Genomic DNA, 17,171 nt, shown 5'->3' on the forward strand with positions numbered 1-17,171 from the left:
CTGAAAGGGACTGGGAAACCGCTTGTGTTAGTAAAAACATGGTGTCTTCATTGTTGGCCGGTTGCTGGGCGATTCGTGATGTTGTTTGCCGTTGACCGATGTGCTCCACAGGCTCCTTTCGAGCTGACATGACCCCCTCCTTTCCTGGTGCCCTGCCCCCGGCCGGCACTGCTATGGAAACTGGCACAGCTAAAGACCAATGCCCTCCTCTCATTGAGAAGTGTTGCAGACAAAAATAGTTAGACATGCCTGAATGCCAAACGCCACGCTGTCATGACCGTGAAGACTGACCGTCTGACTCTCAAAGGGATAGTTCGACCAAAAATTCCAATTTGCTGTTTATTTACTCACCCCAGGTCATCCGTGATTAAGGTGACATTTTTTTCTTAAGTAGGACCATAAAGAAGATTGTTTGGTAAATCCACAGCCCACTTTGCTTCATATAATGGGAGTCCACCTGTCTAAGAGTTCCTAAAGCACACAATTTCAGAAAATCGACTGTCGCTCAATACTCCATTTCTGCAGGTGGCGCTAAACGCACCATACGCTGGCATGCCATCCGCCACCAAATACTACAAGAAGAAGATCGCGATCGGGATGTGTGCAGAGGGTGCACAGTATGACTAATATTGTTAAAAATGACGCTCAGTTTTATGAAAATATCAAACAATGCGCTTCCCAAGATGTCAACATGTCGCCAGGAGGCGCTCTTTTGTAATCATGTGCTTTAGGAAATCTTAGACAGGTGGACCCCATAGACTCTGACTACATGAAGCAAAGAGGAATGCGGATTTACCAAACAATCTTCTTTATGGTTCTACTCAAGATAAAATGTCACCTACATCTTGGATGGCCTGGGGGTGAGTAAATAAACAGGGGGTGAGTAAATCAACTCTTAACGATTCAGTCTAATATGAAGTGTACCCAGATTTTTGTTTTTATTTGAGATATACTGTGTATGTGTGTGTGTGTGTGTGTGTGTATATATATATATATATATATATAAATTAAATCATATGACAAGTGTTGCTGGTGTGGTGTGTTGACATTACATGTAGTATTAGGTTGAGAGACATTCTCATCCTTGAGAGCATTTCATTACACAGAAATCTCTAGTTCAAGATGAGTCATCATAATTTTTTGTATGTTATCCTGGGGGGTAAATGTAATGTGCATGTAAAAGTTTAAATGTTTTCAAGTATGGTACTATTGAGACGGCCTCAAAGCTAATGGATATGTACTAAAAGCCACAAAACTGGCATATTTTGATTTTATGAGGGCTGTAAGGAAACTTCCCTTCTTTCTCCAACCCTTTCAGGCCCCAGATAATGCAAATGCACCCTTCCTCACTTCTGTGGGGACTGATTGCTGGTGACAAAAGGTGGAGCAGGGAAAAATAAAGGCCCTGTGTTTTAAATTAGCATGAGAAAGGCCCATCCCAAGGTCCCCTTTTCCTTCCTAATGTTTAGCTTTTTGTGTTTTTTCCGAAAGCAATTGTCAATTCCTTGGAATGAGTCTTTCCAACCACGATATAACAGCCATGTTTAAAAGTTTCAGGACTGCGACATTATAGAAAGGTTCAGTATTGAGCGAATATTTGGGCAATTCCAGCGTTATGGAAGTGACGTTTACAGTCAAAACATGAGATATAAATTCTCAAAGAATGTATTAATTACTAATATATTGAACCATCTGTTTATATTTTACTAAACCCTGATGATGAGTCCAGACATCAGAAAAATGCACAAGTTATCTATTTAAAAAAAGAGAAAAAATAATGTGTTATGGATGTGACAAAAAAGGATTCACGTTTTGAGAGACAACAAAGTTTGTTGGATTTCTGTGAATCAAAATGTACAAACCAGAGCAAATAGGCCTGATACCCAACAAATGCAAAAAGGATGTCTATTTATCAAAAATAATACTTTTAATATTGTTTAACTTTTACTTTTTTTAACTTTTAAATTTTAAAATTTGCAGGAATGTAGACTGTTATGAATGTGACAATTCACTTACCTGACTAAAGAAATCTATGCTTAGAAAACACAAAAAAAATGCTTTAAAAACTTTAGAAGAGCCTTCACATTGGTATGCATCTTGTACAGTAAAAACCTTAAATTTGCATGGAAATTCCCATTTATCATACAGTATCTTCAGATAAGCGTATGGTATACTTGCTTATGTACTGTATTGGTGTTTTGGTACAGTGACTTAGATTGGCATATTATGGAAATTGGTATCCATTAGGCCCATGCTACTATAAATACAAGAAACCATTACCAAAACATGGTTATCACACTATTTCATGTTTAATCTGCTGATGTAATAAATTGCAATAGTTGCTATTGATATTTTTGTACTGGTTTGATATTAGTGATTAGTTTGGGACTTGATTTTTAACTGAAGATTGTTTAACTTGCGTGACTGTTGGTTTCTGGCAGTGGTTCAGAACGCATGTCGTGACTTAAAGAGACTGAAATTGGAACATGCTAAAGGGAAATGTGGAGCTTTGCCTGTTGATAATGTGCTATAGAGAGGCTAAACTGAATAAATAGATTAAAGAGATGTTTTTTCTTAGGATATCAGAGATTTTGAACGCAAACAATGTTTTGGGGAATGTAGTAAAGCAAACAGTTCTCGGGCACTTGTGACTACAATTGTAATTTCTCCTACTATTGTAGTCAATGGTGGCCAAGAACTGTTTAGTTACATGCATTCTTGTCCTTGTCCCTTTAAGGGTGTTTATTAACTTGCTTTGAATGTTACATTTTAGTTTTTATTCATAAAAAATACTGTTTTTTTTTCCAGTGGCCAGTTTGCCGTAGTAAAGAAGTGCCGCCATAAGAGCACTGGTGTGGAATATGCAGCCAAATTTATCAAGAAGAGGCGCAGCAAATCCAGTCGGCGAGGAGTATCAAAAGAGGACATCGAGAGGGAGGTCAGCATCTTGAAGGAAATCCAGCACCCCAATGTCATCACTCTGCAAAATGTGTTTGAAAACAAGAGCGAGGTCATTCTCATCCTGGAGCTGTGAGTGCATTTATTTCTCTTCATTTTTCTAAATCATGGAATAATCCACTGCCTTAAGATATTTAACTTCACAATGCGAGGCTGAAATGGCTTGTAGAAGTTGGTGGGTTATTAGCATCTGAATGCTTTTAGATTCTGGAACTACAGTGAATGTTTATTTGGAGACACAATAAGATGTGAGGGAAAGCAGGAATGGGAAAAGTTGAAAGGTGGCTTTGAGGTTGTCACCTGGATGAGCGTCACAGCTCATGGTGTCAAAGTTTATTCACAAGACCACAGCTTTAGCACTATGTATCTTGTAGTATTCTAAAATTAGCATTCCATGTAGAAATGGGTCTTTAAAAGAATTTGTCAAGGAGCTTGCCACAGATTCAACTGCACCAACCTTCACTCACAAAAGTAAACAATTGACAAGGTCAACAGTGGGGGGTTGAATGGGACAAGCTCAAAAGTGGATGAACCAGTTTAGCCGGTTGCGTTGTGCACATCCATAAACTACTAACAACGTGTTCAAAGAGAAAAAAATATATTAATGTCTGTTGTGTTAACTATGATGCTTCACTGAGTCAAGTTTATTTCAACACATTGAGCACAAAGTACCCTTAACAGGTTAGAGTCGCTATATTTTTAGTTTTTTTTTTTCTTCGTAATTTAGAATAAAAGTATAGTCAGAAAAACAAACAGAATAACACAAATGTTACGTTGTGTTACATTGTAGTGTACATTAATATTTATTAAAGTGATTCAACAGCCATTGCCTTACATAACCCCAGATTTTGGCTAACTAAACCGAATTTGCAGAATGTTGCTGAAAGTTTTGGGATCATTTGTTTCCATTACAATGCCATAAGCTTGTTTTTTAACGTTTCAGATGTTTTTGTAAATCAGTCTTAAGGTTCAAATTGAGATTTTGACATCATCTGGAGCTGAATAAATAAGCTTTCTATTGATGTGGTTTGTTAGGATAGGACAATATCTGGCATGAGTTCCAAAAAATCAAAATATTGAGAAAATTGCCTTAATCAGAGGCGCTTGAAGCAGGCTGTTGCTAAGAAGAAACAGGTTTTCTTTTAACACTCTCTATTGGCTTACCGCTGTAATGATGTTGTGAAGAGTATATGAACCTGAAGGAAGACATTTTTAATATCCTTATGATTTTTGGCATAAAAAAACTATAATTTTGACCCATTCAATGTGTCTTTGGCAATTAAAATATGTACTACGCTATTAAGGAGTGGTTTTGTGGTCCAGTGAAATCATAATCTGTGACATGTAAAATCTAAGATATCTACCCCAGAAAGGATTTACAAAAAACAATGGGTCTCATCCACTAATAATTGTGTAGATTCTTTGTATTAATACGCACATTTAAACTTAATTCACAACATGTGCGATGCACATGAATTTGTTCTTAGCCTCGTTCTAATGTTAGTGAATTTAGAGTATTCGAAATGAGCACCCGACTCCTGAGATAGGCGCAGGCTCCCCGTGACCCGAGGTAGTTTGGATAAGCGGTAGAAAATGGATGGATGGATGGATGGAAATGAGCACCCGCATGACTTTAGTCATTTGTATAAAACACACCCAGTCCATCTCCATATTAGGCCTTTCCGCCTAAACTTTCCTTTACCACCTGTCGTCACTTAAGTCAACAATACTCCAAGCAAACTCATGTGACGCTGTCTACTGACGCGCTCTTGCAAGTAAGTCCTCAAAATTAATTCATTCAATAAAACACCTTTTATACAGAGAAACAGTGTCCAAAGTTGTCATTAGCCAGCTGTAAAAGTGCTGTTATTCAGAGAAACATCACAGTTCTAGCTATAGTCTAACAAACTATAGTCTATACTGTATATATATATATATATATATATATATATATGCCCCGCGCCGCATCCAGTGGACAAAATTTTATTCATAATGGGATGTAATGGGTTTTATTGTATTTTGTCCGGTGTAGACATGGTGTTAGAGAGAGAGACTGGTAATTTTCGCATACATGTGCTTTCAGGTGTTCCTATATATTTTCTTATATTTAAAATAAATACATTTTAGTACGAAAGTTTTAGTGAATCATAATTTGTTTGGGAAAACGTTCGTAAGCTGGTTTTACGCACAAATTTGTATGTACGCATGCTTAGTGAATGAGACCCAATAGATACTAATGTAAAATACATTTAGGTCTATGAGTGTTGCGGCTAATGTAAACACTGTGTTAGATCTCCCAAATTATGACATCACTTTACAGGGCTACTCTGCCGAAAAGCGCAAATTCTGTCATGAATCCTCAAGTCTTTTGACAACCTTACGACCTCCGTTTATCTCCAGAATACAAAAAAATTGTTTGGTTAAGGTCTGGGAGCTTTCTGACTCCCACATAGACCGCAATGCGACCACCTTTCAAAGCGCAGAAAGTGAGTAAAGACATTGTTAAACGGAATCGGCAGAGGAGACCTTTAAAATAGCAATTAACATAAAAGCATCTGAAAGAAAGCATGGACAAAAACTCTGAATAACTTGGAAAAGATACCTGTGTTACAACGTCACATCACGTTTGGTATGGACACTGTGTTAGGATGTAGCATCAACGTGTTGTATAATTTAAAATGTTTTCTGTTTTAAAATGAGCTCAGTAAAAGTGGCCGGCAAGTTATGGAGAAAGGGTTTGATGTATGCGGATATGATCGGGAGGCGTGTCATATAAAGATGAGAGCTCTGTGGAAGAACGCTAAGTAATAATTACATAGGATCTATGATGATTACTGATTGTTGACGATCAACAGAATCGGCTTCTGGAATGCCAAGCTTCAACATTTTCTTGAATTCTTTTGTTATACATCGATTATGTCAAGGGAGTATCTTTTCGTTCAAAAGCTCTAGAAGTGCGTCTCCACCTTAACTGGTTTTTATCGCTCCTTCAATAACCTGCCGTGAGGTCATGTTTTTTGTCTCGCAGCCAATACTACTGTTAGGAGCTGTTCTGATGTCATGTTTGTTACACATAACTCATCTCTGAAGCACTTTTTTCTTGTATGTTTTTGTAATGAGGCCTCTAGTTAAATTCCGTGCATAAGGACAGACTCTACCTCAGGGGTAAGAGTCAAGATTATTTTTCGTGTCCTTTCATTAACCCTTGTACGGTCAAGTGAGAATGAGATATGAACTATCACTGCTGTTTCTTACGTTGTCTGTGTTTTTCTTTCGGTTACCATTAAGGGATTAGAGAGCTATCTGAGGCGTGTGTTTTTGCAGCTGGGCGACTCTTCGTTGCACTTGCTCAAGCTCTCCATTATTAGCATCATGTGTTATCTTGTCATCAGCTTGCAGCTGGTTTGCAGCTTCCTTCTGCTGCATAAATATAAACCCGGATCTATGATTAAGGCCTGACAACAGCCATCTTCACCAACGTTAGACACTGGGCCATTAGAGAGGCTGTTTTTTCTGTTTAATATGCCAGACTCACCGGGGGTGGCTTTTGTTTCTGAATCCATTGCTTCTTTTAAACACTGGTCACCTTAGTAACATTTTTTTGTGAATGAAAACAAGGATGGGTGGGCGTGTATTGGGATAGTTTGTTACGATCTTCAAACTGCATTCACAAGCCCAACCTGATATTCAATGCTAACTAAATCATTTCCCCTTGTGTTCTCAGGAGGCAACATATGTTTTCTATTGATTGTTTTCACTTAGATTTTTTTTGAAAAAGTTGTATTTTTAATGCTGGCCAATTCAACACATCACAACCCACGGAGCATTTGTACCAGACAGCTTTGTTTACAATTGCAATGATGTTGCTTTTTTATCCTATTCCAAAAACATTATTGTTCGTAATAATGAACAAGTCCTCCAACTAATCTATTTTTTTTGCCTAGCAATAGACCACTTTGTAAGACGTAAACAAAGCTGGTCCATCAGTTTTTAATACTATCCAAATGGGAGTGCAAAATATGAAAAAAAAAACAGCTTTAAAACTTTATTTATTTTTTATTTCACATATAAAAGTAAGTAAAAAACTGAAACAGGAGGTACATTTGGACCAGGGTTATTTACATTTTGCAAAATGGTCTATATTGTTTTCACATACTAAACTATATAGCAACTTAATGCCACTCGTGTGATTTGACAGTTGTTCATTTACAACCTTATAACAGGAACGTCAAACCCAAACAGATTTTAGAACCAGAACTCGCTATTTTGTAGTCTGATTGATGACAGTTTTAAGCTCTATTTAAGCTCTATACTCTTCTTTCTTCATATAGTGTGGCTGGTGGTGAACTCTTTGACTTCCTAGCTGAGAAAGAGTCATTGAGTGAAGAGGAAGCCACCGAGTTTCTCAAGCAGATCTTGGATGGAGTCAGTTACCTGCACTCCAAACAGATCGCCCACTTTGACCTGAAGGTATGGAGTCTACTCTATTTGATTTATGACAGATTGTGGTGATGAGACCGACTACAACATATTAATTGAGTTGCTCTTCCCTGGTGGTTCTCATATTTCTGGCCTTCCTAGAACTTGTAGGGTCATCAATTTAAAGTGATTTATATCGTACTGGAAGTTTGGTTTTTGAGACTGTTGAAGATTTTTGTTATGTAACAATTTATTTTTTTGTTAATGTTACTTTATGACAAAAAAATAGTATTGTATCATAATTTCAATGGAAATCAAAATATAAGTATTTAATATATTAAGGAAAATTAGTATTTTTAAAGCATTTAAGATATTAAAAGTCTTTTTAAATGACCAATGCACAACAAGTGGAGTGTATGTTAATTATTTGTTTCTGCGTACATCAGCGTTATAGAAATTTTGAATAAATTTGACCAAAAATACCTTCCACTTAAATCACTTCCTAGTATAACTGGTCTAACATGAAACCTGACTTTATGTCCAACATCACATCAACTCTCATGTTTACCTTCAAAACATCTCCTAGAGAATTAAGCCGTAAAGCAGTCAGTGACTCGTTTTTAGCAAAATGTCATATATAATCCTTCATGTTATTCCAACAATGACATTTATGTAATGAGATCCATTGCTTTCAGTGCAGTCACCCATACAGCGTCCCTGAACATATCGGTGAAATATTCAAGCTTTCAAGAGATTAGGCCATGAATAAAGAAAGCGCACTGAAGGGAGTATTGTTTCTATGGAATGTTGAAGCAGGGATCTGTTACAGCCAGGATTCAGTATGTCTGTGCTTTCTAGGGAATGTTGCTTTAGCTTTGCATGTGATTTCCATGTGTTATGGCCTATTTCCTGCTTTCTTGTACAACCTCCCTTACTCTTCCTTTTTGTTCTGTATTTATCAAAAGTACGTATAAAAAAGCCTGTTTTTCTCTCCTATTCTTTTCTTTATACCTGTCTCTCTCTCTCAGCCAGAGAACATCATGCTGCTGAACCGGAGCATGCCCCATCCCCGCATTAAGCTCATTGACTTTGGTCTGGCCCACAAGATCGATTTTGGCAACGATTTCAAAAACATCTTTGGTACCCCAGAGTTCGTAGGTCAGTGTCGTCCGCTGGTCATTCTGTGAAGATCTGTTGTTATTACACCCGCCCTTTATTGTCATGCTTCTGTCCAATAATCTCTTCACTCCTTTCATGTGTAATCTGAACCAAAAGCCTGACATAACTGTAAAGAAACACCATGGATCAATTTGAATCCTGCTGAATCAATTAAGTTAGATTCACTTATTTTCTTAACTTAAAGTGATACTTCAGCCCTGAATCAAATTTCCCCCATGTTTCTACTCCCCCTCAAGGCATCCTAACGGAATGTGACTTTCTACTTGAAGAATAATGCATTCGGAGTTATAATTCTACGTTTCCTTTTACTTTCAAGCAGTAGAATGGGAGCGAATGGTGGGCAATTTTTTGAAGCTCCAAAAAGTGCATCCATCGATCAAAGAACGGCTCCGTTGTCTCCGTTTATTTAAGATAAATATCCATAATGACAACGCCATTAATGCTGATGTCTAACATCTGCTGCAGGCGAACGAGACGCTTGTTTTTCAAGTCACATTCACTTAGTATACCTTGAGGGTGAGTAAAACATGGGTAAGTTTTGATTCAGGCCTGAAGTATCACTTTAAATGGACAGTTCACCAAAAAATGAAAATTCTGTCATTATTTACTCATCCTCAGGTTATTCCAAACCTTTCTGAATGTCTTTGTTCTGCTGAACACAAAGGAAGATATTTGTAAGAATGTCAGTAACCAAACAGATCTCATCCACCATTAATTGCCAAAGTAGGGAAAATAAATACTATGGGAGTCAATTGGGGTTGTTTGGTTTCTGACATTCTACCAAATATCCTTAAATTTAATCAGGTTTGGAACAACTTGAGGCTGAGTAAAGGATGAAAGAAGGTTTTTTTTGGTTGAACTATCCCTTTAAAATGATAGTAAAGCCAAACTTCATGAATTGCATCCTGGAAACTAAAGCTTGACAGGTCGTCAAGGTGTTTATTTATGTATTTGGATTTGCATCTACAAGAATAAAACTCCTCCCTAAATTATACCTCTCATCACATTGTGTCAGCTGTGCTGTGTTTTCAAGCTAAATTAACATCAACAAGCCCCCAGTCATTTCATAAAGCAAACAGACATGCACACACACCCACATCATCCCCAGCTTTCTTTTTTGGCTTCCCATCCTGTACGTATGATAGTGAATATGGCTTCAGGCAGTGAAGTCTTAACAGGACACATTACACCAGGCTTCAGTCACACTGGAAGCCTGTTCTTAAGACACTAATTCAATACAGTCCTGGAATAGCAGTTGACCGATACGCCAATTACACAGGCATACCTCCATTGATTTTTCTTAGCCTTAGGGTCTAGGAGCAACTTAATTTCTGTAAGACCAAATCTGGGCTGCCTGCAAGCTAGAGAAGAGAGATTGTAAATTTAATCACTTCTCGGGTTCACAGGGCAACATTTCTTCTGCATCTTCTGTGATTGCTCGTTAACACATCAGAGATTGAGATCCTCACAAACCCATGAGTCATTTCACAACTTCAAAAATCGTTCAATTCAGTCGTCACTTTTCATAAATTTGACTTTACTTTTCAGCCCCAGAAGTGGTCAACTATGAGCCCCTTGGCTTGGAGGCAGACATGTGGTAAGAATGAGCGTTATTGTTATAAGCTGACTTCACTGTTACCTCATTTTCTCTGTGCTAACTCTATGTTTGTCTTTCTTTCAAATTCTAGGAGTATTGGAGTCATTACTTATATTCTGTGAGTATTCATAGTTATTGACGTTGAGATGTTGTTAAGATTGTAGATGTCGTTACAAATGAAATCTGAATGCATTTGGTTTTTTTCTCGGGCTGGGATAGTATCCATTATCATAATTCGATTTATGTTCTCTGAGCATCACATTCTGCCATAAAATGAAGCATTGTGGCCAAATATAGCTAAATATAAAGCAAATTAATTTATAGGCTTGTTTATAGCACTCCTAGCCTTTGGAGCGCTGCATTTGTTGTTTATGTGTCCATGTTTAGCACTGTGCTGATGCTCTGCTTCCTGGGGCGACATAGTTTTCCTATTTAAACTGTCTGTGTGGTGATGGGAAATGGACCTATCCATATCACAGTGGGTGCAAAATATAAATGTAAACAATGAAACTTGCCTTTTGATAGTGATAGGAACGGAAATAACCCTTGTTTTTTATGGGAACCAAATCAAACACATCAGAGATATGAAGATACGGTTCCCATCACTAAAATATAGTTTTATTTTACAGGTATAATATATTATATCACCGTATATAATAATACATTTTTATACATAGCGATGGAAAAAAGAGATTTTAATTTAATTGCCATTTCTAGATGTCTTGTGGCCATTCCAGTCCAGATTTTGATGAATTTCAACAAAATCAAACCTCAAGAGTGACATAAAGTCATCCAACAGCAATGTTAAAAACTGACATCATGACCCGACACATGAAAACTGAGATAATTGATCAACTTTTCCTAATTACTTTTACAAATACTGTTTTCTAGCTTAAAGGTGAATATGAATTTGTTTTCTTTGCAGTATTTGAGGTCGGAAAAATTGCAGAGCATCTTTACTGTTATTTTGACCTTTTTCTCCAGTTTTCAATTTCTGCGAATAAATGCAAATCGAAACAATAATAACAATAATAACAGAATGAAACAAAAACGACAATTTTACCAAAATACATACCTATAAATTGAGAAAAAACGTTTTTGAATTTTATAAAGTCTCTTCATTTTTAAGCTAATGTATTCATGAAAATATAACAAAATACCATATATTGTTTAAATTTTAAGTATTCAATTCTTAAAATATGCCTTTGTTTGTGTTAGTGTAGTCCAGACTGAATGATTTTCTCTTATACGAATGAGATATTTTGCATTACATGACAATTTAGAGGTGCTTGATCCATATTCTAAATAAATACAAATAATACAAAAAGACTGTTATTCTCTTGTATCTTTCCATCACTATTCATCTTTCAACATACATTAATATCAGCTTTTCATTCAGAGCTGTCTAAAGGAGCTGGAAAGTTCTCTGTCTATCTCAGAGCTATTACACCCACTACTCTTTCATCATCGGCACATTAAAATAGAGCCTCTCATCTGTTCTCACACATCATCTGCAGTTGGAATCCCGTCACTTGTCTTGCCTTCCTAGTGTGCATATCTTTTTTTTTGTGCAACACTTTTTTCGGGTAAACTGTGTTTCTCACCCACAGGGAATGCCTTTAATTGGCAGTGTGACTTTACAACAGCTGTAACAGTACAATAGAAGAAGTTTATCTCCTAACACTAACAGTAGCCCACAGATTTCGTTTCAGATTTTTAATAACTACAGTTATAAAATGGAATTGTAAAAATGGAAGAAGAGCTAAACTTGAAGAGCTTGATAATTCCCTTTTATGGTGTATTCAAGATTAACTCTTAAAGACTAGACCGTGAATTCATCACTAAAGAAAATGGAGCACCGGGTGTACAATAGCATTCATGAATTAAAGCTAAATACAAGACCTATTCAATTCTGTTCCTGTAGGGTCATGTCCTGCAGTGTTTAGATCTAACCTTAATCAAACACACCTGCCTGTAATCCTGATGTAAGACCCTATTGGGCTTGTTCAGATTTGTTCAGATAGACTATGAAATTGAATAGCCTTGCTGTATATACTTTACACTTTAACAGTAATAGCTATAACTCCAGCAAATTTGTATCAGTGTGAATTCGCCTTAACAGTATGTGAAGAAAATGTTGGGTTTACTACTACATCCTGACGTGTGTTGGATGTTTATTTCTTTTGTATCCTAAGGCTTAGTGGTGCCTCACCGTTCCTGGGTGAAAATAAACAGGAGACGCTTGCTAACGTGTCAGCCGTGGACTACGAGTTTGACGAAGAGTACTTCAGCAACACCAGTGCTCTGGCCAGAGACTTTATTGCACAGCTGTTGATCAAAGACCCAAAGTAAGAATCACCGAAGTAGCTCATTGATTCGGTTTGATGGGCTTGAGAGGCTGGTTGTCATGAATAACATTACACTGATTACATCATTTAAAGCGATAGTTTACCCAAAAGCAAAAATTCTGTCATCTTTACTCACCCTCTTGTCATTTAAAACCTAAATGACTTTCTTTTTTCCACACAACACGAATGAAGATATTTTAAAGAATGTTGTTAACTGGCCCCATACACTTGCATTGGTTTTGTGTCCATACAACAGTAGTGAATGGGGGCTAGTGCTGTTCGGTTACCAACTTTCTTCAAAATATCTTCTTTTGTGTTCCGCGGAAGGTCATAAAGGTTTGAAATGACAAGAGGGTGAGTAATTGATGACAGAATTTTCATTTTTGGGGAACTTTTACTTTAATGCCTGATATTAGTAGCCTACTTATTTTCAATGAATTACTTTTTATGTAGCGTTAGTGCTTCGTAAGTTTATAATTAAATATGAATATTATTTAGATTAACATCAGAGGCAGACGAGGTATTCTGATTCTAAATCTGTAGAATATTTTCAATGTTAGGTCACTCTTAAAGGGACAGTTCACACAAAATTAAACATTCGGTCATCACCCTCGGGTTGTTCATAACAGTTCTCGGCCATCTTTGACTACCATAGTCGGAAAAATTACAATATAGTCAAAAGTGGTCCAGAACTGTTTGCTTTCCTTCATTCTTCAAAAAAAACATATTTTGTGTTTAACAGAACAAAGACATTTAAAAAGCATTTTTTTTTCTACTATGGTAGTAAATGGTGGCCAAGAACTGTTTGGTTACAAGCATTCTTCTAAATATCTTTCTCTGTGTTCATCAAAACAATGAAATTTATACACCTTTGGAACAACTTGAGGGTGAGTAAATGATGAAAGAATTTATTTTTAGGGTGAACTGTTCCTTTAAGAGCTACATAAGAATAAGGAACAAGCTCTTTGCACATTTTGGGGTAGATGATATATATTCCTGTTTTGGTTAAATATTTGCCATATTGAACTAAAGCTCTTTATCTTTTCTACTGTTGACTGTTCTTACTTTGTTATATATTGCACTAGATTGACCATTCAGTTCTCTTTCCTTTAAAATTGAGAACTAATGCTACCTCCTTGAAAGGGTTCTAGGTTCTTACCAAAATGCATCACTGACAGCATAAAAGCTGCTACCTAAAAAAAACACAATGATAAGCAACATCCCCCTGTGTGGTGTCCAATCCCACAATTTCATTTGTGTGCATTAAATTGTTTTCTCTTTCACCGAAGGTCACTCATATACTTCTTTGTAATTGTTTATTGTTTGATTTCAAATTTGGTAAAGTATCAACAAAAAAGAGGTTCTAGGACTGTTTGGCCATTGTTTATTAAGTCATTTCTTTTTAAACAAGTAATTTAGTATAAATTTCACATTGGCTTTCACAGAAAAAGAATGACAATCCTGGACAGTCTTCAACACCCCTGGATCAAGGTTCGTCCAACCATTACATATATATAAAACACTTATCAACCAACCCTCATTGCACATTAGCATAAATGTGCTAAATATACCTTGAAAATGTTTTTTATCCATAGCCAAAGGACACACAGCAGGCATTGAGTCGCAAGGAGTCAGCCGTGAACATGGAGAAATTTAAGAAGTTTGCTGCCAGAAGAAAGTGGAAGGTACTTTGGTCGGCCTGTGTTGCTCTTTTAGATAGCAAATGTAATGTTGCATTAAAATCATTTGTACGATATGACTTAAAAATTCCAAGGAGTATTGTGCGTTCTGAGAAATAAGAGTGTCACAACTTAATGAATAAATCACTCTGTGTTTTCACAGTTCAAATCATACAAAACAAACCATCACAACTATGAAACAATATACAACCTTGCACACAATTACAGTGCCCTCAAGCACAGAATTACAGTAATTTCTTATAGACATATTAAGTAGATATGTAATTTAATGAGTCATTCCATCACTTTAACAAGTTTTCTAATTGCTGGGTTTGACTCTTTAAATAAAGGTTGTTCTGAACACTACACGTTTATGAATATCCTCCTTTAATATAGATTGTTTGTTTAATTCCTGTTCCTCAGCAATCGGTACGTCTCATCTCACTTTGTAACCGGCTGTCCCGCTCCTTCCTGTCCAGAAGCAACATGAGTGTGGCACGCAGTGATGACACGCTGGTAAGAGCTCGCTGTTAAAATCATCTGAACGATTCCAAGCTGAAACGCATACACAGAAACCCAAACGAGCATAAACTCATCACCTTGGTAGCCAAACTTTTAAAAGGAACAAGCTCATCACCTTGGTAAAGGGGAACTTTAAAAAGGAACAGCAAAAAGCGTGATCCGCCTGACAACAGCAGAGGAGACCAGTGTGGATGAACACTGCAATGTTCAGTCTTTATACAATAGATCACAGTCAGCACTAATGAGTTTCTTTAGCCTCCCACACACCTGAATATAAAGAGTGTCTCGCTCAAAACAAACTAAAGAAGTCTACCTCAGGGTCCAGATTTCACTTTGAAAATCGCAACCCAACAATGGACCAAAATTTTTAATGATACAGAAAAGTTAAAGCTGGATTCTATAACTTTTCATTCTACCACCATTTCTGTTTGAGAGATAAAATCGCAGGTTACTTTACATATTTATTTTTAGCATTCGAATTATAAATGGTCATCGTACGCTTACAGTTTTGAATCATGGAAAGAGATAGTTTTAACTCTGATGTTGTGTTCCGATCGAACGCGAATGAAGCGTTAGGCGCGAGTGATTTACATGTTAAGTCAATGCAAAGACGTGATAGTACATCCTGCGACGAATGAGGCTGCGCGAAAGAATATTGTTACGTGGTGCGAATCGAGCGTTCCTGGATTTTGTTTTGCTAAATAAATGCAGCTTTAAAGGTCTACTGTGTAATTTTTGCAATGAAAAAATGCAATATTATATACAAACCTATGTCTTCAGAGGTGTATAAAGAGCTTACACAATGAAGCATTATATTTTTATTTCCTCAGAATGAGCTATTTCTATCTTCATACACAGCGGGTCCCCTTGCACGTAATTCGCCATGTTCTGTGAGCCGTCGGAGTGTTTCGAAAGGGAGGGGTGGGGTGACCGGCTGGTTCCAATTCCCAACCTTGCCGCTAGATTTCACTTACTGGACCTTTAAAGGGATACTTCACCCAAAAATGGAAAGATTGTTCAAAAAATTCATAAATGTCTTTGTTCTGTGTGTCTTTGTAAACACAGTAACAAAACAGATCTTACCCCCCATTGACTCCTATAGTATTTATTTTCCCTACTATGGCAGTAAATGTGGGATCATTTCCTATTCAACTACTCTGTGAGTTTTTCTTTGACTTCTCACACAAATTCACAGACAAAACCAAGAGAAAACATGTATGTATAAAATATTATTGGAGTCATGGCAGTGTGCTAAACATGATTATAACGCCATTATCCTTAACAGCTTTTCGCTGCTGTCTTTGTGTATAGGGGGTTACCTTTTGTGTATAGAGTTTGTTAGAGCTTGTATTTTGTGTAACTGGAAACTCTAGTCCGGTATGAATGTACGTGTGTCTGCCAGGGTGTTATTGCAGTACACTCTTATTATTATTGCCAGCATGCTCTGTCCCCAAAAGCCAGTCGTTTTACTTCTAGCTGTGTGTTTGCGTTTTTTGACCCAGAAGTCAGAGCTATCAGTTGCTCTGTAGGTCCCATGGCAGACTAACCAGCAGTGAGGAGAAAGTATAGGCGCCGCCCCCATCTGCATTATTCAACAGGATTAAGACCTCACGCTGTGGATTTGCTGATAAGACTGTCTGTAGTACTACTGAGCATAAACGGATTTGCTCGAACTGTGACTGTCAAAACGGAGTTACAGTTGTTTTTCCTCTCAAAGTTTATTGTATAGTTTGATAAGACCAGGATTGGTTATTTTTTCTAAGGCAACAGTTTTACATTTTAATATTTTGTTGTTTTCATGAGATATTCATTTATTTTTGTTTAACAAAAATAACAGAAATACTGTAATTGTGGATATCACTTGAGCAACATGGGTTTATTACCACAACATATGTTATTTATATACATGTTTAATATTCATGAACCGTACAAAAAAAATTCTTGGCTGAATTGTTTCTATGGTGCACGCTATAAATCCATTTCATTTTTTACCTAGACCCATACATTTTCTTAATATTCAATTTATCCTGTTATAATGGTCTGTTGGCTCAGTCTGAACATGTTAAACAATGATTGTTAAATGAAATAACAATATTGTCGATTATATTTTTTTCAAAACGCTATAAACCCACCCTTTTTTTCAAAATAATGTTGGTTTATTTCATTTTAAAAAGAACATGAAACATATCACTTTAGGGACTCATACTATAAATTAATTTAAATAAAAAAAATCCAAATGCATGAAATAAAAAGCAGCCACATAAAATAAATAGTAACAAACTAAATAGTAAAATAAAATAAATATTTTCAATTTTTATGTTTCAATATTTTCCACCACATACAACACATAATTTAGAAATAACACATACAAATACCACTAACAAGCGAATTCTGATTGGTCGAGAGGGCATGTCGCATTTAGGCTCAGAACAGGTTCGGGACTTATAGCGTTTCGGAAAGAAACTGCAT

At 36.6% G+C, this 17,171-nt stretch overlaps 1 protein-coding gene across 2 annotated transcripts in view; it reads left to right on the top strand.

Moving 5' to 3' along the window:
- dapk1 (death-associated protein kinase 1) overlaps positions 1-17,171 on the top strand; it is a 62,817-nt gene that overhangs the window by 20,497 nt on the left and 25,149 nt on the right. For both annotated transcript variants that reach the window (XM_056746442.1, XM_056746443.1), the window contains exons 3-11: positions 2,809-3,030; positions 7,290-7,428; positions 8,406-8,535; positions 10,105-10,153; positions 10,245-10,271; positions 12,349-12,501; positions 13,947-13,992; positions 14,097-14,186; positions 14,604-14,696. In XM_056746442.1, the coding sequence (XP_056602420.1) occupies positions 2,809-3,030; positions 7,290-7,428; positions 8,406-8,535; positions 10,105-10,153; positions 10,245-10,271; positions 12,349-12,501; positions 13,947-13,992; positions 14,097-14,186; positions 14,604-14,696 (949 nt within the window). The remainder of the gene's footprint in view (positions 1-2,808; positions 3,031-7,289; positions 7,429-8,405; positions 8,536-10,104; positions 10,154-10,244; positions 10,272-12,348; positions 12,502-13,946; positions 13,993-14,096; positions 14,187-14,603; positions 14,697-17,171) is intronic.

Source organism: Triplophysa dalaica, chromosome 4, assembly GCF_015846415.1.
Source record: "Triplophysa dalaica isolate WHDGS20190420 chromosome 4, ASM1584641v1, whole genome shotgun sequence".
Classification (NCBI taxonomy): Eukaryota; Metazoa; Chordata; class Actinopteri; order Cypriniformes; family Nemacheilidae; genus Triplophysa; species Triplophysa dalaica.